Source organism: Lepisosteus platostomus, chromosome 12, assembly GCF_059453375.1.
Source record: "Lepisosteus platostomus isolate fLepPlt1 chromosome 12, fLepPlt1.hap1, whole genome shotgun sequence".
In the NCBI taxonomy this organism is placed as follows: domain Eukaryota; kingdom Metazoa; phylum Chordata; class Actinopteri; order Semionotiformes; family Lepisosteidae; genus Lepisosteus; species Lepisosteus platostomus.
Genome location: NC_142622.1, coordinates 20,202,337 through 20,226,801, shown reverse-complemented (window position 1 = coordinate 20,226,801; position 24,465 = coordinate 20,202,337). Strand labels below are relative to the sequence as shown.

Sequence of the window (24,465 nt, the reverse complement as noted above, 5' to 3'; positions counted from 1 at the left end):
GAATAAACATTTACCTGTACCTTTGCAGCCTACACATGCTGACGCAGCCACCTACTTGAACTTCATTAATAATGATATTTCTTCAGTCTTTTACTCTTTTTTTTACTCTTTTACTTTAATTTTGCAAGTTATCTCTTGTTAAATTGCTCTAGTTGATTCTCAAAGTTCAATCCCCCATATTAAAACAACTGAAACGTTTTACTATACATTATTGCAAAGAGCTGAATGTGTATGCAAATTTTCCTTTCCATCACATCTTTTAACAAGCTAAAAGAGCTATGTCTTAAAGGACAAATTTAGTAACTTTTGCCAGCTCTTCAGATGCTGCTGATTTAAGGAGAAGAGACAGAAAACATGCAGACACATCACCTCTCCAGGACCAGGACTGGACACTGTTTTGATCACCTCTTCCGAGATAAACATTGCAAATAAAGATTCGATAGATAATAAACATGTTGCACCTTTACTGTGTCCACTATTTTATTTTGGAAATTTTTACACTCTAACACAATACAACATCTGGTGAAAAAGCATTTTACTGAATCACATCAATTACATTTTTACCAAGCAATGTTGTGTCATGAGTGCAGTACGAAAATAACAGTACAATTCTGAATAAGTAATTCAGGCTACAGAGACATAGACACGTTTCAGATTACATACATAAACAATACAATATGTAGTTGCTACAGTACTTCAGATTACACAGACACAAAAATACAAAATGCAGTAACTATTTCAGATTACACAAACTCAAACAATGCCCCCCTGCCCACAAAAAGAGAAGGAATAGGGTGCTATTCTATAAGTGCCTTATTTACTAACAGGAGAATGGGATCCCATGGCACTGTCCTTAAGATTAAGGGTGCTAACCCCAGTTTCCTGGCTAAATTCCACTTTGGGTTTACATGACCTTCCTAAATTTTCCCATTCCATGCAATTGATGTAGTAGTTTCTCACTTCTCCACCTGATCTGTGGTGCAGTGGGACTGCTGGTGCAAAATAGCTGCCATATGTTGCCCAGGCAGGGCTGTAATTCTGTGGTGGTTGACGGAGTTCCCTGCCTATATGGGAAGTACTTAAAGATTCTCTGGAATGAAAAGTGCTGAACAAATACAAAAATGTATCCTTAATTATTATATGAGGGAAACACACCCTAATAAATGGAGAAAAGCTACAGTTATTTTTTTTAATGTGTAATTTCAAGTAGCACTGTGGCGCAGTGGTTAGCATTGCTGCCTCACAGCTCTGGGATCCTGGCTTTAACTCCTGGGATGCTATCTGTGTGGAGTTTGCATGTTCTCCTCTGGTTTGTGTGAGTTTCCTCCAGGTGCGAGTTCCCTCCATGTGCTCTACCCAAAGTACAAAAACATAACTGGTAGTTCAATTGCCTTCTGTAAAACTGGCCCTTGCGCGAGTGTGTGTGTCTGTGTTTGTGTGTGCCCCTGTGATGGACTGGCATCCTGTCCAGGGTGTATCCTGCCTTGTGCCTGCTGCTTACCAGGTCAGGCTTCAGCTCAACCTGTATTGATAAATATATTGAAAAATGGATGTATGTATGGACAGTGTGTATAGTAAATTGGGTGAAATTCTACAAAGTGAGGGGTCTTTTTCCAAGAAATTTGGAGTCGTTCTTCTGTACAGAGAAATTAATCTGTCTGCTCTGACATATAACCATTTTCTTTCTTTAAAACACTGGCAGGTCTTAACAGTACGAGTAATGATTTATCTCATAAGAATACAATCAAACAGGCAATGGTAATAGCTTATACTTTTCACAACACATTTAGGATATAACAGCTTAATAAGTGGCTCACTATATGTAGTAAATGATACAATTTCAAGTGCTACTGTTGAAAGTACTGCTACAAAAAATACTTTAAAATAGTCCATTAACAATGAAAACATCTCATTAAACCTGGTTTTCAATAGCTGATATTTTTCATACACACCTGTATGAAAAGGGAAATGTCTTCATGTACGAGAATCAAGTCGAATTGTCAGCACCTTCTTTGTGAAAAATTGTGTTACTAATCAAGTTTAGCAGATATGCACACAGTAGCAGAGAAACATGCACATACCCCTTAAAGGCGTAGAGAACAAACAGAAATGTGGCAATTATTGTCCTCATAAAGCCATACCAAAGAGGTAAAAAATGTAAACTGACATGGTGGTACTATATGTCCCTGTTTCTGTCTTCATTCCTTTAAAAATATCAATGATGGCATTTTACACTTACTGTAATCTGCCTTCATCCTTTTTAGTGCTAAAGTTGTGGTAGCTAAATCTCAATGACCATCAATTAATATTTATATAGGTAAGAAAAAGTGGGTAACAGAGTCATAGAGCCATAATACAATTGAAGTTGTTCCCTTATTTTCAATACAAATGTACTGCTTCTTTTTCAAATGTCTAATGAGCTTGTTGAACAACTAGCACACTTTGACATATGGAGACTAGTCATCATGAGACCATTCAGTGAAAATAAAACATACTGTATATTTAGGTTGACCACTAATAATAAGTATCTTCAAATGTTTTCAAATGCATGGCATACAAACATAAGACAATAATTATTAGTTGTTAATTGATCACATGGGCTCATCCAGCCATTTCTTGAAAGAGACCAGGGTATCAGCTTCAACACCCTGATTGGGTGCAGATTCCAAAAACCTTTGAATTGATATATAGACACATAAGGATACATACACTTATCAATAATCACTTTAGGATTCCTGGCATTAGATATGTCTACTTTGAGAGAAATACATCCAAAGATATGCTAAGTAATAGGAACTCCTGTGATTGGGAACCAAAGAACAAGCTGCTTATTGATTTTACATATAAGTTCATTACTTATTTTCAATTAACACATTGTACAGCAGGATATTTGTTTTTGTGTTGAGTCAAAGCAGGATATTTTCAGGTTTTCTGGGCCCAATCAAAGTCTGTTTTTATGTTGAATGAAGAATAACAGTTGTAAGATAAATGAGCCTGACTTCGCACTGATTTAACACAGAATCTTGGAGAGATGCAACATAAGTGCTAAGCACCGTGACATTTTCAATGCCTAACCCTAACCCTTCTACCCCACCACTCAACATGCTTGAATCCCTCCCCTGTTCGACACACCTTTTCACCTTAGACGCTAATGGCAGCAGCCTTTTAGAACTGATGTTTCATCATCAAAAGGAAGTGGCCTTCAGACAATATATATTTTCCCCCAGTTACTGTATATCGTGTACATGTTTTCAAGCTGTCAACATGCTGTGTTGTGTCATATGAAGTGCACAAAGAGCAAGTCACTGTTTCAAAAACAATTGTCAAAATACTTCGTTTTGTTTCAGTTGTTCAGGGTTGGCCCAAGTGTTCCCTCTAAGCTGTGCGCCTGTGCGCCCACACACAGGTTATGAAATCAGCGCACAGAGGAAATTGAACTGCGCACAAAAAATGAAAGTAAAAAAATAATAATACTAATAAAACAAACATGGTCGCCAACGGAAAAAATGCTAAATTGACCACGAGACTGGCTGCGAGAGGCCCAACTTGGCTGTGTGCATTATTATGGCTACTCGATATCTTTGCTCTCATAGTCTGGTACTGTACCTCACTGCTCATGCTCGCTCGACACTGTCTCTATGACTGGGCTCGTTGAAACGCTTTCCCAGTCTTCTGGATCTCTATGCTTCTATGAGAATGACTATATTAACAAGAAATAATTTCAGGTTTACTCAATTTAGTGCGCACACGTTTTTGTCACTGGGGAAAAAATTAGCACAACTTGAAATTATGGGACACACAGGCCATTAAAAATTAGAGGGAACAGTGGTTGGCCCCATGTTTTTTCACAGTAACAACTTAAGTCTTGCTGATAGAGGTCTCTTTTTTTTTTTGCTTGTCATTCTTTTTAAAAATTAAATCTTTTTCAGCAGCTGTCAATAACTCTGCTACACACAAGGAGGTTACGTTTGACATGCTGAGATTTTCAAAAAGGATAAAACTTTCACACCATTGCAATTCCACTTGATCTGTCAAAAGCAAGGTCTGAGAAATCTCAGAAGAGGCTTCACCTGCCTGAACAGAATGAGAATGAATTCCCTGTTGAGCTCCAGACTGTTACTCCAGAACCTGATTTCTGATAGAAAAGTGATAAATTCCCCTATTTTTTTCATCCTCTACTTCATCTGAAGTGAAATAATGAAGTGCATTTATTTCCATAAGAAAAAAGTTTTACAGTGCCTTGTAAAACTATTCAGATCCCTGCACAGTTTGCTTTAAGGCTCACAGTCATGAGATTACAAAATCAGCACCAAGCCAATGTGCAAAATCGGTAGGGATTTACCCCAAAAGACCTGCAGCTGTAATTGCTATAGTGATATATACTGATGGAAAAAATAAATTCAACACCTCCTCCTCCACACTCTGCCCCTCCTGTCTGCTTGGAACAGGCTGAAGAGTGACTCATCTGTGAAGAGGACCTGATGCCACTGCTGACGAGTCCATCGCAGCCTCTGTCTTGCCCAAGCCAGACGGGTGTGATGTCTAGGAGGTGTGAGCAGAGGGCCTCTGACAGGTCGCCTTGCTCTAAGGCCAGCAGTATGGAGCCTCACTGTTCTGTCACTGATGCGGGCATTGTGTCTGCCAGCAGTTTCAGCAGCAGTACGGTGGCAGATCTGAAACGATCTCTCAGATGGACCAGTCAGATGTCGGTCCTGCTCTGGTGTGGTCACTCGAGGGCGACCGGATCTTGAACAGTCATCTGTCCTGCTGGTCTGCTGAAACCTTCTCTGCAGTCGGGACACAGTGGAGCGGCTTACTCTATAGTGACTGGCAACGCTGGCACATGGCATGCCTGCCTGCAGTATGTCAATGGCCCTCTCCCTTGCTTCTGGTGACATTGGAGGCATTATGGAATGCACAGAAAATTGACTAAGTGTGGCCTTTTCCTTGCAGTGACCTAAACTTTGAATTAAGGCCTTTTTAAAGGTGGCTTGATCGGGCATTGTTCCACCTGGACCTCGTTGGGTAAAAGTGCACCCAACGAGCTTTCGTGTGAGTGACAAGTTGCAATGCCTCACTGCACCAGCTGTATTGATGGTCAGAGGGTTTAAAACAAATTGACAACTTTTTGTGAAAGTACATAAGCTATAACTATAGTATTCTCATTCCAGAAAATGTTGTGTTTCTTTTTTCCATCAGCACTGTACATATAGAGAAAGTAGATAAATACTAATATTGACTTTGGTCTAAATACCTTTGTAAACGACATATTTAATTGTTCTGTCTTTAATTATTTGCTAATTCTTACTGGGCCTAATCTTACCTTTAGAAGGATTCAGTTAGAGCATTCGGCTTTTGAGTAAACTATTAAGTTTTAAAAAATGTGAAGGCATCATTTAATAATTTCCCAAAAAGGAGCACCAGAGATAGGGTCTGAGTGTTTTTGCAAGGCACCGTACATGGTGAGCCATTGATGAAAAAATATGTTGAAAGAGCTGTTACTTCATATGAAAAGGCCCAAGACAAGTCTCATATGAGAACGTCATAACGAGAACAGATTTTTGTATCACTCCACGTTCGTACTGAGGTAGACTACTGATTGAGTGACTCTCGTTCTTAATACTATAATAGTACCCAAAACTGATGTTGTTATTTCAATGTAAAAATTAAGCACCTTTAAATCATTAAGTGTAAGACAATAGAAAATTGTAATTATTAGGTCCATGAAAAGTCGGTCATAAACTCACACTGGCCCACTGTTTCAGCTGTAGTGGATCTTCCCTGTCTTCTTGAATATTTTTTTCGAAGGGTTTTGAAGTGCTCTACCAGAAAGCAGACAGTCGTAGATAAAAGCCAGGTCTCAAGAACAACTGGTTTACAGGGATCTCCTTCGTTCCTGAAAGTTTCTATTCAGATATAGAAGAAACGTCAAGGTCCTACACACAGGACAGGCTAAAATAAAACTCCTGGGGATAGCAGGACATTGTTCTTCGCTTCGATAGAAAGTCAATTTTAAGCAAAGGTGCTCTCGTAACGCTACATCTAGCTGCTGAGGAAAGGTAGAAGCTAGCAAAATGGATGGAGAGTTCAGAATGGAGCTTGGAATCAGCAAGCTAACAGCACAGGAACAATAGCGCAAGCATTCATGGAGCAGAGAAAGCCGTTGCTTACACCAGAGAAGCACAACACTGGGTAGGTGGAGGCGCCGGTCCACTCTGCAGAGGTACCCCCTCCTGCTCCCCCTCTTCCACGGCTTCGGGGGAGGGAGGAATTTCTGGGGCTCCTGGTTCTGTCAGTGTCTCCCCAGACAACCGGGGACTGCGCCGTCTGAGCCTCTTAATTTCGCTCTGCTCCAAAGTGTCAGCAGCCTGTCTCCACAAACACACAAAGATGTGTTTTAAGGAAAAAAGGAAAAGGAGAAATGTTGTCTGTGGTAACTGTTACTGGGATTGCATACTTTATTACTCAATCCCTCATTGAGTTAATTCTTTAAAGACCTCGCAGTACAGTCTCAAATACTATGTTTGCTCCATACAGACCCATGATTACCAGGCTCATAACTCAATTGGGAATGTCCTTGCTTTCTTACTGAAATGTGGTTCTTGTCTTGGTTCATGTGGTTGTCACATGTTTGTATCGAAATTAATTAATAAGCACATCCTGCTTTTGCTTATGTATGTATACTATTGTTCCTGTAAAGCCATTTTCACTCACATTTTTTTATAGTTAATTTTATATCATGCAATTGTTTTCTTCCGATAATTTCAATTCTCAAACTGGAACTGGAACTGCAGTCCCGATTTCTCAGACTGGTAATTAAATCTCGTTAACAAAATAAATTCACTGAGATTACAAAAAAATGTTATCATTTTTGAATTAAGCACAAAATCGTGAACTTTGTGAAAGTTCTGTAACTTGCTACGTTATCGCAGACTTACATTCGAGTTCCCAAGAATCGCAACGTGAATAGGCCCTTGCTGCTCACTAGCTACTGTAATGACTAGTGTAATGTGATGTACGAGCAAATAAATACAGGTTGTGCAGCAGACATGTCACCACAGAAGAGTTCCATGTGATCTGCTTGCAGAGTTAACAAGTAGTATTTGTCGACAAAACTGTCTCAAAATCGAAAGCAACTTTTCTATTGGACTAAAGAGATGTATCCACAAGCCTGCTTCTTTACAGAGTAAAAAGGTCACAACACATCAACAGACGTTTTGTTACCTCATTCTGAACTATAGAACATGGCACTATGTATACCTAGACATTTTGTGTATTTCGTGATACAAAATGGGAACTTTTATAACAGACTATGTACATTTGACTTTTATTGTGGTTTGAAATGCACTCATTAATGCTGATTCTTTCTAACCTCGAAAAATACAAATGGCATTGCAGTTCCCCTTCAATATTAACACTAGCAGGCTCCTAGTTTATGGCTCTATAACAACAACAGAGTATATGAGCTATCTGAAACCACTGTGTCAGTGAACGCCGACATGAATGAAGAGACCAACTCTTATTTTTGCACTGTCACTCCATGATACCACATGCAATCATTCAGAAGTGTGCACCATCTCAACAATCTCTGTCTGTGAGACACAAGCCTCACCTGTCTTCGACGTGTAACACTGTAGAATTCATTCAAGCATGTCTGCCTTTCACCATCCACCTCTTTCTCCTGCTGGTCTCTTTCTTTTTCTTGGATGTTGTTGCGAAACCTCTCCAGTCGCCTCCGAACCCGGTACTCTCTGCCAAAACACACACAAAGTTAAGGGTTGCAGTCTTATCTGTTTTGTGTTGTCTCTTCATAACTGGAATAGCTTATAATTCATGCTTACTCTTGACTCAATTCACACAAGCAGCAGAGCTTGTAGACTGATCAGGTGCACTAATCTGTTCCCCACACAGTGTAGTGCCAAAAGCAGCAGTCTGGTAGAAGGAGCTCAGCTCTGACGATCTCTTCCTGGCCTTGCCACTTGCTTAGATTGCTTGCCACTTGCTTAGATGTCAACACCTGCCACCTTCGTTTTCATCTTTTCCCTAAGTCAATATATGTCTGTTCTGAATGACCCTCAATTTGCAAGCCACCTGCTACTTGGGACAATCCTGACTGGCATTACATACAAGAGGAAAATTAAGAAAATCGTTCAAAATATTTGCTAGGCAATTATGTTTAGGAACGCAACCCACTTCATGTTCTTCTCATAGCACAGGAGCTTCACCAGCCCCTCCTCATCTGGCTCTGTCCAGTTAAATGGGTGGGTCAGTAGATCCCCCACTTCGGGATTTAGGAAGAGGCTGCGTACTTCCTGATAGTTCCAGGACATTGGAATACGATCAGTCTGAGAAAGAGGAGCGAAATTAGCACACATTGATTTCACCAATGTGCAAACAATTCCACACAGTCAGTGGCAAATCTATAGCTATTTTCTGTCTTATAGAAATATTTAAAATAATATTCACCACTGTCATTGCAAGAGCTTTAATTCCAATGTATATGACATACTGCTACTGCCTAGATATAAAGTGCACAGTCAGTTTACTGATCATTTACTGTGAGATTCTAAACTTTTGTTTTATTCACCTCATACAGACTGTTTTCACGGCTCAGCCAAATTACGGTGTTGTTTTAAATTGCATGTAAATTACACAAGACTTTGTCATAATAAAATAAATATTCCGCACGATCCCCCCATAACAGCACAGACATGTGAACTTCAAGTGAAAAAGAGAGTTTAGATTAAGTGAAATGAGGTGAGATGATTTACAGCAAAAGCACATGTGCTTCATTCTCGATAGCTGTTCAGATCTTTATATTACAGTGTAAGACCATGAATGGGTGTTAAATTGCTGTTTCCTACCTCTGCGCCAATTTGAAGGATGATGTTCTCAATGGTCTTGTGCTTCTGAATCAGGTCGAGGGCTTTGCGTGGCCCCAGACCCCGGATCTTCTCACAGAAGTCACATCCCAGCAGGATGCACAGGTCCACAAACTACAGAGAGACAAGTTCGTGAAACTGAACACTTGATTTAAAAATAATTGGGTCATGTAACAGAAGAGATCCTGCTGGGTCATGTAACAGATGTGATCCTGCTGGGTCATGTAACAGAGGTGATCGCGCTGAGTCATGTAACAGAGGTGATTCTGCTGAGTCATGTAACAGAGGTGATCCTGCTCAGTCACGTGACAGATGTGATCCTGCAGCATTTCAGTAATGTGTGGGGACCCCTGTCTGGAGAATGGAGGGGAGGAGTTTGCTCCCATGGGAGTCGTACATGATTAATGTAACAGAATCCACCTCAAAGCACCTCAGAGCCAGAACAAAAACACTAACCTCACCACAACATTTCAAAGGTCTGGATTAAAAACAAGACACAAACCTGTTTTCAAAGAGGTTGCTTGGGTAGGTGTGTTGTATTCTGTACTCTTAGCAACCTTTATTGCCCATCAAAATACCTTACCTGTGTAAATATAAAAGTAAACAACTTCAGTTCTCACCTGCTCATGAGTCAATCCCAGAATCTCCAACAATTTGGGAAGGGAATATTCCACAACCTCACTGAGAAGGGGAGAGAGAGAAAATGATAAACAGAGAAAATTTTGTTGAAAAAACAACAGTAAAGCACAAGTTCAAAAGGCATCGGCAGTGACACTGCCAAACTTTAATACTGCCACATTAGTTGTTGAAATTACATTAAAACCCTAAAATTGTTTAATAGTGTTTGACCAAACTGCTGAGATTTTTCAAGAATTGTATTTAAACATAGCTCAGAGCATATGTTTTAATTATTTTGTTTTTGATCCTGCTGCCAGTTTATAATGTATGAATGTCCTCTGGGCTGATTCTAACATAAAGACTTCCCCCGAAGTGTTCAGACTGTTACAGACACTATCAGAAGGTCTAAGACAATTCTTCAGGACACAATTAGCCACAGACATCCCCAAACCCTACGGGTATCCTCCATTTACACACTGAGATCAGGCCTAACAGAACAGGCATCACAGTGACGGGCAGGACAGAGAAATACTCTTCTCCTCTCACCCAGACTTTTTGGCATTCAGCTGGCGAAGCAGCAGCAGGCCTCCGAATGGCATGGTGTCCATGTCTTCTGAGGCCACAGCATGCACACGCCCACACTTCACCAGCTGGGCACACAGAGCCTCTGCCTCATTAGGGGCCTGGAGAGGGGTACAGAGGGCAGGGGTCCAGTTACAAAATGGGTGATCAGAGAAAGAGGGGCAGACGGACTGAGACAGAGAAGAGATAGTGGGAAGCCACAATTCTATTTGTTCACTTTTATGAGGATGCTAACCATTATGTCCTTAGTGTAAAAAAACATAATTATTGTAAGAACACAATCGACACCAAGACAAAGGATTCCCAGATCATGATAAAAAAAATGGAGAAAACGTATTCTAGTCAGAATCCCCACAGCTGTAAGACACAGAGAGTCCTGCTTGAGGAGAGAACAGCCTCCTGTCAAAGCCTAAAAGATGCACTGAACATGATGCATTAAAATCAGAGCACAACACCGGAGAGGTTTTGTTTCCATTTTCTATGTTCATTAAGCACAGCTAATAATTTGTTCTGCCATAAGTATTCTGCATTACATAATGATGTAATAAATTATATAATATGGCTTAAATGGGTTGCATCTGCATTTACTTTGGCAATGCTCGTTCACATGGTCATGCCAATACAGCATCTCTGCAGACAGAGACAGAAGCAGAGAGGCCTGGCAGTTAAAAGAAAGAGGGGTTGAGGGGCAAGGAGGTGAAGCTCACCTGCAGGAAGGGCACACCCAGCAGCTGCAGGAGCTGTTTGCATTCCTGCTTCTCATTGGTGACTGGGGACACAAAGACAGCTGAATGAGGGCAAAGAGTTCTCACAGTGTTTTCGCAGAGTCTCGCAGAATCACACAGAATTTCAAAGCATTCTGAGTCTCATTAAGTCTCACAGAGTCTCACAGAATCACACACAGTTTCGAAGTATTCTAACTGAGTCTCATAAAGTCTCAAAGAGTCTCACAGAATCACACAGAGTCACAAAGTACTCTAACTGAGTCTCACGGAGTTTCATAAAGTTTCACAAAGGTCTCACACTCTCACTAAGGAAGCAGAGTGTCCTTTCAGTGTCTTCATGTTTACATTGACTTGAGACAGTGAGTGTACCTACAGTATGTACAGTATCAGTGTGTCTGCATATTTTAGCGTTGGGATAAATCTATAATAATAATGTTGATCACTATATGTAACATAATTTCAGTCTCTCCGCCAGTGGCCGCAGGTGTGTTTTAATGTCAGTATATCAGTTTGTGTGTTTCCATTTGTGAGGAAAACTGTTTCTCACCTCCTCTGGATTTTAGATCCCAGCCTCCTGTCTCTGCACGTTTCTTCAGCTGCAAAAAAAACCCCAGTATATTACAGCAGCACCACAGACAGCACTGGCAATCCTACAGTCAGCAGTGCCCTTGTTTGCCTTAAAATTCCACATTTCTCTCCACTGCATGTAAATGGATAAATATACAGTATACAATAACTTCACAACTTAGTGGGACCATTTTCAAAACTTTCTGTTCTGGCTGATTTTTCTTAGCTTTGCATGACCATTAATAATTTGTGTTTTTATGTTTATACAAATATTCCATAAAAAGAGCTAAGCCCCCTGGAGACAAATAAAGACCTAAACCTTATTCTTAAGGTTAAGAAGTCCTGAAAGGTTTCAGAAAATACTAGTCACTGTCTGCTGTTGGTAAAAAAAACAGAAACAATTTCTTGTGGAAAACACCTTTAGAAAACTGTTTTCAAGGTTCATCTTGAAAAGACAAAAAGAATCAGAATTTTACAAACACAGATCTCTATTGCGCATATCAGACAGATCCTCCGGTGATGGAGGGATCAAGTGAAGGAGTGTATTTAGAATAAACGAACTAACTGGTTATTTCCATTTGCGATGGAGAGGACCTTAACTCTAGTCAGAACAATGTAGGTTTTCTAGATCTCCTCAAATCATTCAGTGCTGAAGACTTTTGAAAAGTTATAAATTGGTTCACTTGAGATCAGGACTGACTCAATCAGGTCATTAAGAGCAGAGGCAGAACAAAAACCTGCTGACTCCAGGATAAATCAAATTGGGAAGATTTGGCAAAAGTTAGGTCCTCCTGGATAACATAGCTGTGATTGCTGTAGTCGTGCATAATCTGTGCCTTTCTGCATGTCTCACAGCACTTCACTCAAACAAATGCATATATCTGCAGAAAAAAGTAACTTCATGGAGGAAAGGGTGAAAGGAAAAGTACTTAGATAATAATAATAATAATAATTGCTTACACTTATATAGTGCTTTTCTGGACACTCCACTCAAAGCGCTTTACAGGTAATGGGGATTCTCCTCCACCACCACCACCAATGTGCAGCATCCACCCGGATGATGCGACGGCAGCCATAGTGCGCCAGAACGCTCACCACACATCAGCTATTAGTGGGGAGGAGAGCAGAGTAATGAAGCCAATTTATAGATGGGGATTATTAGGAGACCATGATTGGTAAGGGCCAATGGGAAATTTGGCCAGGACGCCGGGGATACACCCCTACTCTTTTCGAGAAACGCCCTGGGATTTTTAATGACCACAGAGAGTCAGGACCTTGGTTTTACATCTCATCCGAAGGACGGCGCCTGTTTACAGTATAGTGTCCCCACATGGACCACAGGGTGAGCGCCCCCTGCTGGCCCCACTAACACCTCTAACACCTAACACCTCTTTCCAGCAGCAACCTTAGTTTTTCCCAGGAGGTCTCCCATCCAGGTACTGACCAGGCTCACACCTGCTTAGCTTCAGTGGGTTGCCTGTTTTGAGTTGCAGGGTGATATGGCTGCTGGCTACGTCTAGATGTGGTACTTCTAGATGCTGGTACTTCTAGATGTTAGAAGTACCTGTGAAGCAGAGATTCTGTAGGCTTTTAAGAGGTTCTCTTGGTAAGTTTCTACAGAAATCGTGCAGTTACAATGTGTTTTTCATCTTTGATTGCACAAGACTTTACTCTGTGTTAACAGGCTGTACCACAGTACAATGTTAGAAGAGTGAGGGTCTGTAGAGGACTCACCAAATTCATCTTCTGCTCAGGGGGGCAACCATCAAACACATAGACAGGCATAATGTCGTGCTCCAGGAAGTGCAGTGTGCGGTAGAACAGGCCGCTGAGGGGACTGTGAGATGAGATAACAGCACTCATCACATGCCTGCCTGCCTGTCCTTACAGACCTCTGTCTCTCTTCACATCACACATCTTTCTGCAGCTGCGTTAACTGCTCCCAAATCAATTGCTCACTCACAACTAATCAAAAAGTCTTTATGGTTTCCCATGTTTGTAATCAGTGTTACTAATAATAACCTATCCGGTGAGCCAGTACCTAAGAACATAATAAAGGTAACAACATTTACACAGGAACAAGTTAAGGTTTATTCCATGCTGAAAACAGAAGAAACACAACATTCTGGCTGTGGAGCCTTTCTTTTCTTCTCTTCTCAGCGTTGAATAAACCTTTACGTGTTCCTTTGCAGTCGGGCATGTTGATGCAGTTACCTACTTGAACCTTTGTATATGCTTTTAATATGCCTTTTCACCCATTGCGGCTGCTAGTACTGCAGCTACAGTTGCTAGCTGACCCGGAGCCTCACCTCAGGATGATTCCATGTCCCATGGCAGCAGTGCGGAGCTGATGCAGCACAACGGCGATGTCCAGAGCAATGATCTTTCCTGAGAGAAGACAGAGAGAACTACTCACCGCAGATTAACACAGCACCCTCTCCCCCATCAGCAGAGAAGCTGTTAGAATGTTCCAGGGAATCTGACCGACTGCACAGAAGTCAAGCGATAACAAATGAAAATGCCTTGTCAATATGAAACAATACAGGGAAGGCATTTAATTGTGCAAAACATCCTATGTGTCTTTATATATTGCATAGCCAGCAAACGACCAAGAGTACACATTGCTACTGGAGCCTGCACTCACTGCTGGTCAATACACTGTCTCTTCCCACTAAGTGGAGGCCATGAGCATGTACAGGTCCCAGGGTACACTGGGGTTGACCGATTGGCGTGACTTATCAGTTACTCATCTGGTTATTGTTTATTGCCATTACTGTTGAGCTGGTCCCAGCTGCTGTCTGTGTCCACATTTTGTGTCATGTGTCTGTTAACCTAATGTGGGAGTGGGCACATTTGCAAAGGTACTGAGTTCCCTGTCTTCAATTGTCCGTTCACTAAGGACCATAAAATACATTTCCTTATCTGATTTTGACAAGGAGTCATATATATCTCTGTTGCCCCCTCCTGTGTATGATACACAGTCGTATCTGTTTAAGAACTTTAAAAACTCTATCCGGTTTTATTCTTTGATAAGCTGTAGCTGATCACTGGACGTCACTTCAGATTCTTACTCCGCTTTAGTAGCTATACAAGTGAATCGGAAGACATTGTGAAACAAACAGGGCCTCATGCATTTGGAATTGGATGAAACTGCCACACACCCTTAAGCAAATGCACAAATGTACTAATAGAACAATACAAAGCAATTTACTTTGTCATCACCTCCAAGATAAAAGTTTAAAATGTAAAAGTCTTTGAATTTGCTTTTGAAATTTGGAACTTGATGTTACAATTTAAAAACAAACTTGTTCAGACATGCTGTAAAACTACATGCAAAGGAAAAAAAAAACATGCTTTTCTCTAGCCAGAGTTGTGGAGATGTGGTTGGAGCTCTGCTGCTTAATACAGAGATTGGTGATTCAAATCATGCTCAATGGAGATCACACTGTTTTTTTTAGGAAATATAATGGTGACTTTAAAATTAGTAATACATATGTAAAAAAAAACATATTATAATGTTTATTACCACTCCGATCTGGAAACGCCAACGGGATGTTTTCACGTCTAGTCTCAAATCTACAGTCTTCGCACCCTCACACATGGGCGAATGAGGAAGCAGAGGAAGCCTTTAGTTTTTGAACACGTCGCAAGCAACATAACCCGGTACCTTGTGTATTGTTTCGTTAGAGAGGCGTGCGGGTGACCCGGAGACTGCAGAGGTCGGAGTGTAGGTTGACTTTGTCGGTCAACCAGATCTCGACCCCTCAGCAATATTCAGCCATTGTGCGCCTCGGCGTGTCGAATCCCAGGTCACAAGGGGTCACAGACTCAACCCAGGCTAAACCTGTGATCCAGTTGCTATCCGTAGCCAACCAGGAGGCCCTTCTATGGTTTTTATACAATTTCCACAAGTGTTCTGTAAATTAATATAATAATTACCTGTGACAGTGCACCTCCATTGCTCCTCAGTGTGACAAAAAATAGTTCAGATTAAATAGTTATTTCGTAGGTTTCGGAGATAGCCCATATTCATCCCAGAGGAAACAACAATAATCGGGAAACTTCTAATCGAGAAAGGCATCTACAGTATGCCTCAGCCCAGAGAAGGACCAGAAGCAGTACTGGACTATCTGTTCTAGTCAGAATTATTAAATGACAATTAAAATTGAAATACTGTCAATGAAACACTTCGCGGTTTGCGTGGTTCACTGGAAAATGTCTATTTTTCTGTGCATTATTTATGTTTAATTATTGTGCTCTTCACTGACGCTGGTTGTACTGTACTGTTGGGGCAACGAGACAGAAAAAATAACCGTGCTCGACCATCTCAAAAGGAAATGGTAAATTAAGGGAACACTACTGTGTAGTGTGATTCTTATTATTTGATTGATGGTTATTCCTAAACTGCCGTTTACATAAAGACACGTCAAATAAATTCACGGTACTGTATCTTTAATGCAAATCGCTTTACCGTCTTCCCCACCAGTTCCACACAATATCTTGGAAAAATGCATCTGCGCCGGCGTGCGGTTACACGGGGTAAATAAAAGTATTAAAGAGAAAATGTTGCTGTAACTGCGTATTCTTGGAACCACCACAGAGTATTATTATCATTCTAATGCAAACAAGATGTGGATACCCTTAAATGATTATTTGCAATATAAAATAATCCTGCAGTTGCATTATTATTGTGCAAGTTTGCACCCCAATTGCATATTCAAGTACACCAATAATTCCCTCAATTTCCATTCGATTTACCAAATCCAAACGGTTATTTATATTTTACGGCGCTTTATGCATGAAATACTGAAATGGCAGCTATATGCAGTTCATTATTTTTTCTTTCTGATACCAAAATATATATTTTTTCTATAACACGCTGGAGGTCTTTCGAATTCTTTGTCCCCGCAGCAACAGCCATCCGCGTTGTCACAGAAACCGCAGAGCTGGGAGGGCGGTAACCACTTCCCTACTAACCTGCATAGTCGCTTATCAGTTTGTAAGACACGGCGTCTGGCGCTTCATTGCGTATTAATTCGGCTAGTTTGATAATCCCCATCGTTAAAATCACTCGGTAACCACTTAAACTATTGATCGAATAGTACTGGTTCAGGAAACAACTAAAACTAGTCTTTTCCTGTCAGATGGATCCGGTTTATACTGCTGGCGGATTATTTGAAATTTCTGTATTAGTAGCCCGAAACCTGTACAGTATGAATTTGAGAATTATAACTTTGGCTTGCTATCGCTTTTGACTATCTTATTTGCCTTGAAAGGCAAAGTTACGGTAGAAAATTCATCGCCGCCGTTATTTAATAGTGAATAGATGGTACGAAAATTAAAAAAATAGAAACAATATGATAAAAAGAGTGAGAAAACAAATCTTAAAACATAGCCCCGAATCATTAAAATCAGGTCTCAAAATATTAAATCCCAATAAAGGAAGCAGGCAAAGCTATTCTGTACGTTGAAGTTTCGATCTTTTCCAAAATTAAAACACACCAATAATAACGTTTTAGCTATTCTAAATAAGCACGATTTAGTTCTATGTTTTCAGCGTATGTACTTACCAGCCGATTAATCTTAATTATTAGGCCTATTGCAAACAGGAAGGTTTATTTTCACACCTGATAATTTTTAGTTTTTTTAGTTAGCCGTATTGATCATTTAGTAATAAAACATTTTTCAACTGCCATTAGTGGCGAGCCTGTCATCGCTCTAAAACAAACTACTAGTGTAGAAACATGTTTATGGAAATTATCATTAACATTTTGCCAACGAGGAATTACAATTTCTCCAAAGGAAGTTTACCTTTGAAGCATTATGGATGTTGATTATTGTCTTGTCTTGTGATATTGAAATCTTAAATCGCCCCCCTGGGGATGAATAAAGTATTTTGAATTGAACGAATTTTCATCTGATGTATTCACGATTTTCAGCTATAGGAAATGGATCATCTTTAAAATTCGATAAATCAAATCCGTTCTAGGGATTTCTGAGACAAAATAATATTAACAATGACAACAATCCTTTTCTTCTGCATTTTGAGGTGGTTTTATGGTGACGCGTTTTTGTTTTTGTAATAAAAGAATCACTTATAGTTACTACACTTAAACCATCTTTACAATTTACGCTTGGGTATAACCAGTAGCCACGGAACTGCTCAAAGAATTCTTTACTGCATTAATTATCTGCATACATCATAAAGTTATTAGCTGCATACTGTAGGTAATAGACCTATTGGCGATAACGAGTCTCCTGGACGATCTGAGTAATATACCATCACAACATGCTTTATTCTTGCCATACATATTGTACTGGTAACCAAAATCGTCTCCTTAGATAACCTCAGATGGTTATTGACACACAGAATTCGCAAAGAACAATACAACTGTTACATTATAATCATATAACCTAAATACTTTCCCATCAGAAAATGTGAACCATTTTCCTGGTCAGATTAAAAAAGGAGAAAAATGAAGAGTCAAATAATCGAATATGTTGTAAATTTGGAAACAATACAATGAATTTAATTTAATACTGAATAAGGACTGCAAAATGTGAGACAGCCGAATGGAATAGGACGAGTAACAACGAAAAATAAAACTCCTAATAAATAGGTCATTCCTATATCGCACGTTTCGTTGCGTTACACGTTGTCTTCTTTAAAATCAAAATTTAGGTATCAGGACCGTCGTACAGAAGTACTGTAGTAAACTCTTATAGATACTGTACATTACGTGAAGAGCAAAACAGTAAAATTAGTTCAAACAACGCAATTTTCGCTGGGAGCATCAGAACGAGATGTTGTCTTTCACCCCTAACAGGTTCCCCCTGCAGAAATCATAACTGTACTCGCTACTCTGAGATCCTCGCCAGCATAAAGTTAAACACAGATCATACAGTATGTAGTTCGTAGATCACACATTAGCGTCCTGTACGAAGCTGTTCTCTGTATCCGAAAAACAATACAATGATTGTTGTGCCTCGCGAGTCGCCACCTAGTAAGACAGTGGTTAGTAACTCCAGGTTTTGCTACAAACGAAGGTTACCTGTTATAAATAAACTTAACCTCTGTTACACGGCTAAAGCGCTGCTTGGGACAATGCGTTGCCTAATTGTTTCATTCCAAATAAAAAGAATCTGCAAGTGCTCTAAACTCATAAACTTGTTTCAAACGCGGGCAATGTCGATGTACTGTGGGGGTTATACACGTTTCCCGCAGGGAGATCGGTAACTGAAACTAATACAATGTATCAGACCAAAACGTCTCGTCTACAAACTGAGCTGCGACTGGTGTAGCATTTCACGAAGATGCAACTGCATTCGATTTGAGCAACGTTTGCCAGTCACAGCTGCATCACGTGGCTGGGGTGGTACTTCAGCTTTCTAGGCCCCGGATATTTGTGAGGAAGCCTCCTATAGCATCGCTGCCCTCGGCTCCTCCTTGTTCCGAGGAGTTGAGCGGATGGAGTAGCGAATCACAGCCTCGTCCCCGGCCGAATGCGCCCTGGCTCCTCCTTGTTCCGAGGAGTTGAGCGGATGGAGTAGCGAATCACAGCCTCGTCCCCGGCCGAATGCGCCCTACAGTATGTCCGTATGACCGCGGCGCCGCTCTCGCTAGTGAGATCCGCTTCAGCATCCAGACTGCAGTACATGTGTACGGTACAGTTTATGTGAAACAGTTGGTAATTAAGTACCTTGTTTCCTTACTAAGGTAATGCACGTTGTGGGTCTTTGACATCGCCCTTCGATCATAAATCACGCATTAATTCACATATGGTTTACCTCTTTATCGTATGAAAACAATGGAGATTATTAGGGGGAGGTTAAGAGTTGGCGTCAGTCAAAGCCTTAGAAACTCCTGCTTTATGGTGTCTGCGCCACTTAACGAGCGAGAGAGTTTTCTGACTTTATCTTCACCTAATCTGATAATAACTGCATCTATCATGATTCTTTTTTGCTGAACATTTTAAGAGACCAATCATAGGTTTCCGGATGTTGTAAAAAACTTTATGTTAATACTGGAAATCTGAAATAACCATTATTCTGTGATTGTTGGTTTCAGTGCAAATCACGTGTTTTTAATCGCGTTTTTAAGTAATTTGAAACTCACCCCTTGTTGTTTTTAAATAAAATATTGCTTGCGTAGATCAATCAAACTGGCTATACCAGAGAGACAATGTGGGGAACCTTACAGACATATCAAAAAATCTACTACAGATAGATAACTATCTTTATAGCTTTAGAAGGTTCTCAACTTTGTCAGAGACAGTAGCTTCTTAATGTGATGCTGCACTTTAAAAGGAATAGTCCTTCCCTTAAAACACATTTAAACTCGGCAATTATTGCTTAAACAGGGGAAGGAACCTTTGAAAACTTGTTAATTGCAGGATGGGATTCCTTATTCATATATTTTCAGTCAAGACCTTGTTCACATTTCCAGTCTCCTCTAATGAAAGGATAATGTTTTCTGACAATGCGAGACATACACCTGTTACAGGCCAAGCTGTCATTGTTTATTGATCCCTATGGCCTGGAGCTCACAGAAGCAGTGAGCTGGGTGTACTGTATGTTGGGCATCACTCTAGGTGCAGGAGTCTGATGGCCGAGAGTCCAGTCCAGTGGATCATCAGCATCTCAAATCTGATCCTGTTTCTCTCCTCATTGTACTCGGCTCGCCAGCTTGTAAAGGTAACTTTGGGCATTTTTTATTCAGGTAGATAGCTGCGTCAGCATGCATAGGCTGCGAAGGAACAAGTAAAAGTTTATTCCATGCCGAAAAGAGAAGAAAAGAAACACAACGTTTTGGCTGTGGAGTCTTTCTTGGGTTCTTCTTCATTTTTTTGTTCAGTTTGATGTTTTATGAACCAGAATTGGCCAGAATAAGAACCTTGCAGACCCTGATTTCAATGTATTTTAATGCATTTAGTGTCCGCAACAGTTGTAGCAAAATATAAAAACATAAGATTACCACTGAAAGGACTCCAGTCACGCATCTAGCTTGTTGAATCCTTGAACATCAGCTTTGATACTGAGGTTGGGGAGTTTATTTCAGACTCCCATGATAGGGTACTGTGTATCACCAGTGGCAGGAAGATTTTGAGGCTGAAGCAACAAACCCAATGCCGTTAAGGATATTAAAACACATGGTAATGTGTGCAAATTATTGCTGTAATGAAATTAATTGCCTATTGAAACTGTATCACTTTTCTGGCTATCCTGTCTGCAGGTCCAAGTTTAATGCTGGTTCATTGTAGTTTATTCTTCAACATATTAGTTAAATATTACTGACAAGCGGTAATTTGTCAGAGCGGGTGGAATGGTGGCACTGTGGCTAGGGATCTGCGCCAGTGGCTGGAAGGTTGCCGGTTCAAATCCCACAGCTGGCAGAGGAATTTCGTTGGGCTCCTGAGCAAGGCCCTCAACACCAACTGCTCCAGGGGCGCTGTACAATGGCAGACCCTGTGGTCTGACTGTTTGTGTGTCTCATGGAGCTGGGGTATGCGAAAAGATAATTCCTAATGCAAGAAATTGTAAAGGGTTAATAAAGTGATGTTGTTATTATTATTAATAGGTAAGCAGCCAATGGTTATACATTTTTTAGGTGCTAGCATGTCACTCATCATAAATAATACGTGACTTGGAGGGGTTGCTTTTCTTTTTATAAAAAAAAAAGGATTGGACCCGAACCCCCTCAAGGAAAAGATGTGAATCTGGTTTGTGCGCTACTCTGACTCCGAGTCTCAAATGGCAAAGACCATTCATAGATTTCTGGATGTTGTAAAAATCTGATGTTAATACTGGAAATCTGCAATAGCCATTATTCTGTGATCATTAGCTTCAGTGCAGATCTAGCTCTCTTTTACTCAAGACACTTTCACTTTCTCCTTCTGTAGGACCACAGAGCACCTGCACTGGGATTTTTCCTGCTGGCGTCCTGCGCTGCAGTGGGGGTCCTACCCGCCTCCAGTCCAGCCTTAGAGGCATTTCGGTGGGAGGCAGCGTGGGCCAGCTGGGTGCTGTCACCAGCGCTGGTAACCTTTGGGTTCCTGTGGCTCAGCGAGGATCGCTCCACGGCCTACACTCTGCTGGGGGGAGCCACCCTGCTCACGGCACTCTGTGATTGGCTGTCCGAAGAGGGCGTGGCAGTGATGTCACGCTGTGTGGCTTTATCTTCACTGGCATGTTCGCTCACTGTCTGTCTCTTCACCACAAACCATGCTGGGGCACTTGGGAGTCTGGCCCTGAGCCTGCCTGCCTTGTTGACCCCTGTGGTCAGAGGTCAGGCTCTCATTCCACTGATTACAGTTGAGGCCTCAGAGGTTATCCTGAACAGCCTGATGTCACTGGGGAGCTTTGCAACAGAGAGAGCTCTGTGCAAGTACCTACAGGAGCTCAAGGGCCAGAGTTGAAATGGTACTACATTAGGGTGGTGGACCATGGAGTAAGGGCTGATGTTTGTTTTCAATGTCTTGACAGAAGTATGAAGCCACCCCTATACTAATTTATACTAGTATAGTATATAATACCCTTGGTACCTAGGTTTATAAGCGCAGATGTCTTAAGCCTGAGAGCAGCCTGTCACAGTGAGCTGCAATTGTAGGACTGAAGGTACATTCCACATCCCTGAGTTGTCAGCTTGGAAAGTGAAATTGATTCAGCGATGATTTTTCATTCTGGTATCCACAATTGTGGAGCCAGCACAACATCATCTTGAAAAACTAGCAAGAAAGGAAGAATCTTCTGGCTAACCCCAAGCAATTCTATTGCAAAGCTGTCTCATCAAAAGCTATTCTAGTGTTCAAAACAAAATCACATCTCCAAGCATCTTAACAGCATGTCTCTCACATTTGTGACATTTTGTCCTAGTGATAGCATATTAGGCATATTAGGCAATGATGTCATAGAATATTGAAGCCTGATAGTACTGTCATACAAACATATGTAAAATTGAATTGAATTGAATTGAGGTTAGGTTCAGGCAATTGGAAATCCAATTAAATCCAGTTTTTCAAAAATCCAGTTTTGAAAGCTGTTGATTTTTGTCTGTTGTTTAAGTTAAGAAAAATATTTTCCTGCATGTCACCTTCTTGAAGGTTTTGCGCAATGTCACTTGTAGTGGTCTTCAACAAAAGATAGACCCTTTAAGCATAATATTTTTACCAGATTAATTTTCCTGAACAAGGGATTTTATTTGCGACATTATAGATGGTGACATTGGACATGGACATGAAATTACCAGCAAGTCAGATGTTGGTCTGGACTCTTCAACACACAACTTTTCAGTCTGTTTCTGTTGATTGTGCCTTCCAAATCAAATTTCCAAAAACCTTGTCTTTTCTTGCAAACTGCCCCTGTGAAGGGTAATTATGGGTACATGGTCATTAATTCAGTAGTCTGTAGTATACACACCTCCTCTAGTGTCTGTCTTTTTGATACTTGCCATTTAAAAGAATTGGTGAGTCAGCTTTTTCTGTGTTTTAGATTTCTACATACTGTAGGTTATTTATGCCAGTTACTTAAGATGCCAAAAGCTGTTTACAGCCACCTACAGTAAGTAGAATGTATACACTTCGAAAGTGAATAATACAATGTCCGAAAATGGGGAAAATCTATTGTTATGTTTAATTATTAATTTATTTAACTTATACTCTTTCCTAAAGTAACTTGCATTGGTGCCATTTTATAATGCTAGGTACTTTATATTGTACAAAGGTATAACAGCAGTGTCCTACTTTTATTATAATCCACAACATTAACATTATCAAACATTAACATTATCACATTATCAACCTTCCCTGCAGGAGATTAGAGTCCTAACCCCTACTCCTCCATACGGCTTTCTGTTGAAGTGGTCAATTTACCTCTTGCAAAAGGCAATTATCTGTCAGTAACATATTAATACACTCTATACACATTAAAACGTTAAAATGACTCCAGAGTATTTTGTCTTCTTCCTCGTGCCTTTGTCATGAACCCACTTACCAAACAAATTTGCTGTTTTCCCATAGTAATGAGTGGAGTGCTGACCACTGTATGTTCAGCATCCACAGTGAGCCTGGCTAATCACTTTGACATGGCAATACAGTACTTCGGTTTTTAAAGATGGTATAATTAGAAGTGTGCATACTGTATCTGATGCAGCAGAATGTTTCCCCAGAAAGCCATTACTGGGTTAAGAAGCAATACAGCAATTATGCAGTACAAGTTAATCTTATTGTAACAGCATTTAGGACTCTGAGATGTTAAGAGAGTCTTAATAAATTCTGTATTTCAGTCATTCTGGTACTGTTCTGTTTTAGGAGGAGATTGTGTGTCGTTGTATAGAGAATTTTACTCTCATGGCAAGTAAATATGTTCCATGTTTCTCTCAGAAAAGGTTTCTTACAATGTTAATAAAATAGTTTGTTTCTGATAGTGAGGTCATGTGTTATTTCTGACCCAAGAAAACCATCCTGGTTATCTTTTTAAATGTTTTATTAACAACAGAGTTGAAATTATTTTTAATGTTTTTTTTTCCTTTTAACGTTTGTTTTAAAAGCAGAGATTTTACCTGCACCGCTTATGCTGTTTGTGCTGAAAAAAAGGCTGAAAATCAAATTGGACACATTTATTATGTGTCAGATTTAATTTTTATAAAATTAATGGAACAGTATGAAAATAGGGGACTATACCTTTCCATTTAATCGATGAATCGTTGAAGGTTTATGCTCCAGTGATATGGTGTAGCAGCTATATGCATTCCTCTATTGTTTATCCTAAACAATACCACATTAGGTGGAACATGAGTAATGAAGTCACAAAATGCAAGAAATTTACAAATAAAATGTGTCTTTCCTACTACCGTTTTTTGGAAATTTATTAACTGAATGTGCACTAAATATAACTGCTTGAATTGTGCTCTAAACAGTGCAACAATTATCTATAAGAGCTGCATATATGTACTTTATCAGATATTTTAATCCAGGACCTAAGAGAAAGCAATGCTGACTGCCTCACTGATACGACATCACTGAATTCAGAAATACATCCTCAATTTAAATGTTTGAAAATACCTTCTAACATACACATCTTGTGTTGTCCATTAC

At 40.2% G+C, this 24,465-nt stretch overlaps 2 protein-coding genes across 3 annotated transcripts; one reads left to right on the top strand and one right to left on the bottom strand.

Annotated features, from left to right (window-relative positions):
• Positions 1-462: 462 nt before the first annotated feature.
• LOC148651255 (putative flap endonuclease 1 homolog) lies at positions 463-16,519 on the bottom strand. Its single transcript, XM_088601329.1, has 11 exons — positions 16,352-16,519; positions 13,684-13,762; positions 13,109-13,211; positions 11,355-11,403; positions 10,790-10,851; positions 10,047-10,183; positions 9,503-9,563; positions 8,865-8,996; positions 8,194-8,345; positions 7,613-7,751; positions 463-6,368 (listed from the first exon to the last, which is right to left on the bottom strand). Exons 1-11 carry the CDS (start codon positions 16,431-16,433, stop codon positions 6,168-6,170), a joined length of 1,197 nt encoding a protein of 398 aa, XP_088457455.1. The 5' UTR covers positions 16,434-16,519; the 3' UTR covers positions 463-6,167.
• A 2,374-nt stretch (positions 16,520-18,893) lies between these two features.
• On the top strand, positions 18,894-22,706 carry LOC148651254 (transmembrane protein 276-like). Of its 2 annotated transcripts, none has more exons than XM_088601328.1 (3): positions 18,894-19,034; positions 19,966-20,068; positions 21,274-22,706. In XM_088601328.1, exons 1-3 carry the CDS (start codon positions 18,952-18,954, stop codon positions 21,787-21,789), a joined length of 702 nt encoding a protein of 233 aa, XP_088457454.1. In that variant the 5' UTR covers positions 18,894-18,951; the 3' UTR covers positions 21,790-22,706. The 2 variants fall into 2 exon arrangements, with proteins under 2 accessions (XP_088457454.1, XP_088457453.1); XM_088601327.1 differs by having other exon boundaries at positions 18,894-19,091.
• The last annotated feature ends 1,759 nt before the right edge of the window (positions 22,707-24,465 follow it).

Bases quoted from the DNA above. Each gene is read 5' to 3' on its own strand.
- LOC148651255 (XM_088601329.1), bottom strand. From the start codon at position 16,433: ATGGGGATTATCAAACTAGCCGAATTAATACGCAATGAAGCGCCAGAC. The intron at 11,404-13,108 runs GTGAGTCCTCTA...TTTTTTTTGCAG, and splicing joins CTGAGCAGAAGATGAATTTG to CTGAAGAAACGTGCAGAGAC. The intron at 8,346-8,864 runs GTAGGAAACAGC...CCTCTTTCTCAG, and splicing joins TCCTTCAAATTGGCGCAGAG to ACTGATCGTATTCCAATGTC.
- LOC148651254 (XM_088601327.1), top strand. From the start codon at position 18,952: ATGCGCCCTACAGTATGTCCGTATGACCGCGGCGCCGCTCTCGCTAGT. The intron at 19,092-19,965 runs GTAATGCACGTT...GCATCACTCTAG, and splicing joins TACCTTGTTTCCTTACTAAG to GTGCAGGAGTCTGATGGCCG. The intron at 20,069-21,273 runs GTAACTTTGGGC...CTCCTTCTGTAG, and splicing joins CGGCTCGCCAGCTTGTAAAG to GACCACAGAGCACCTGCACT.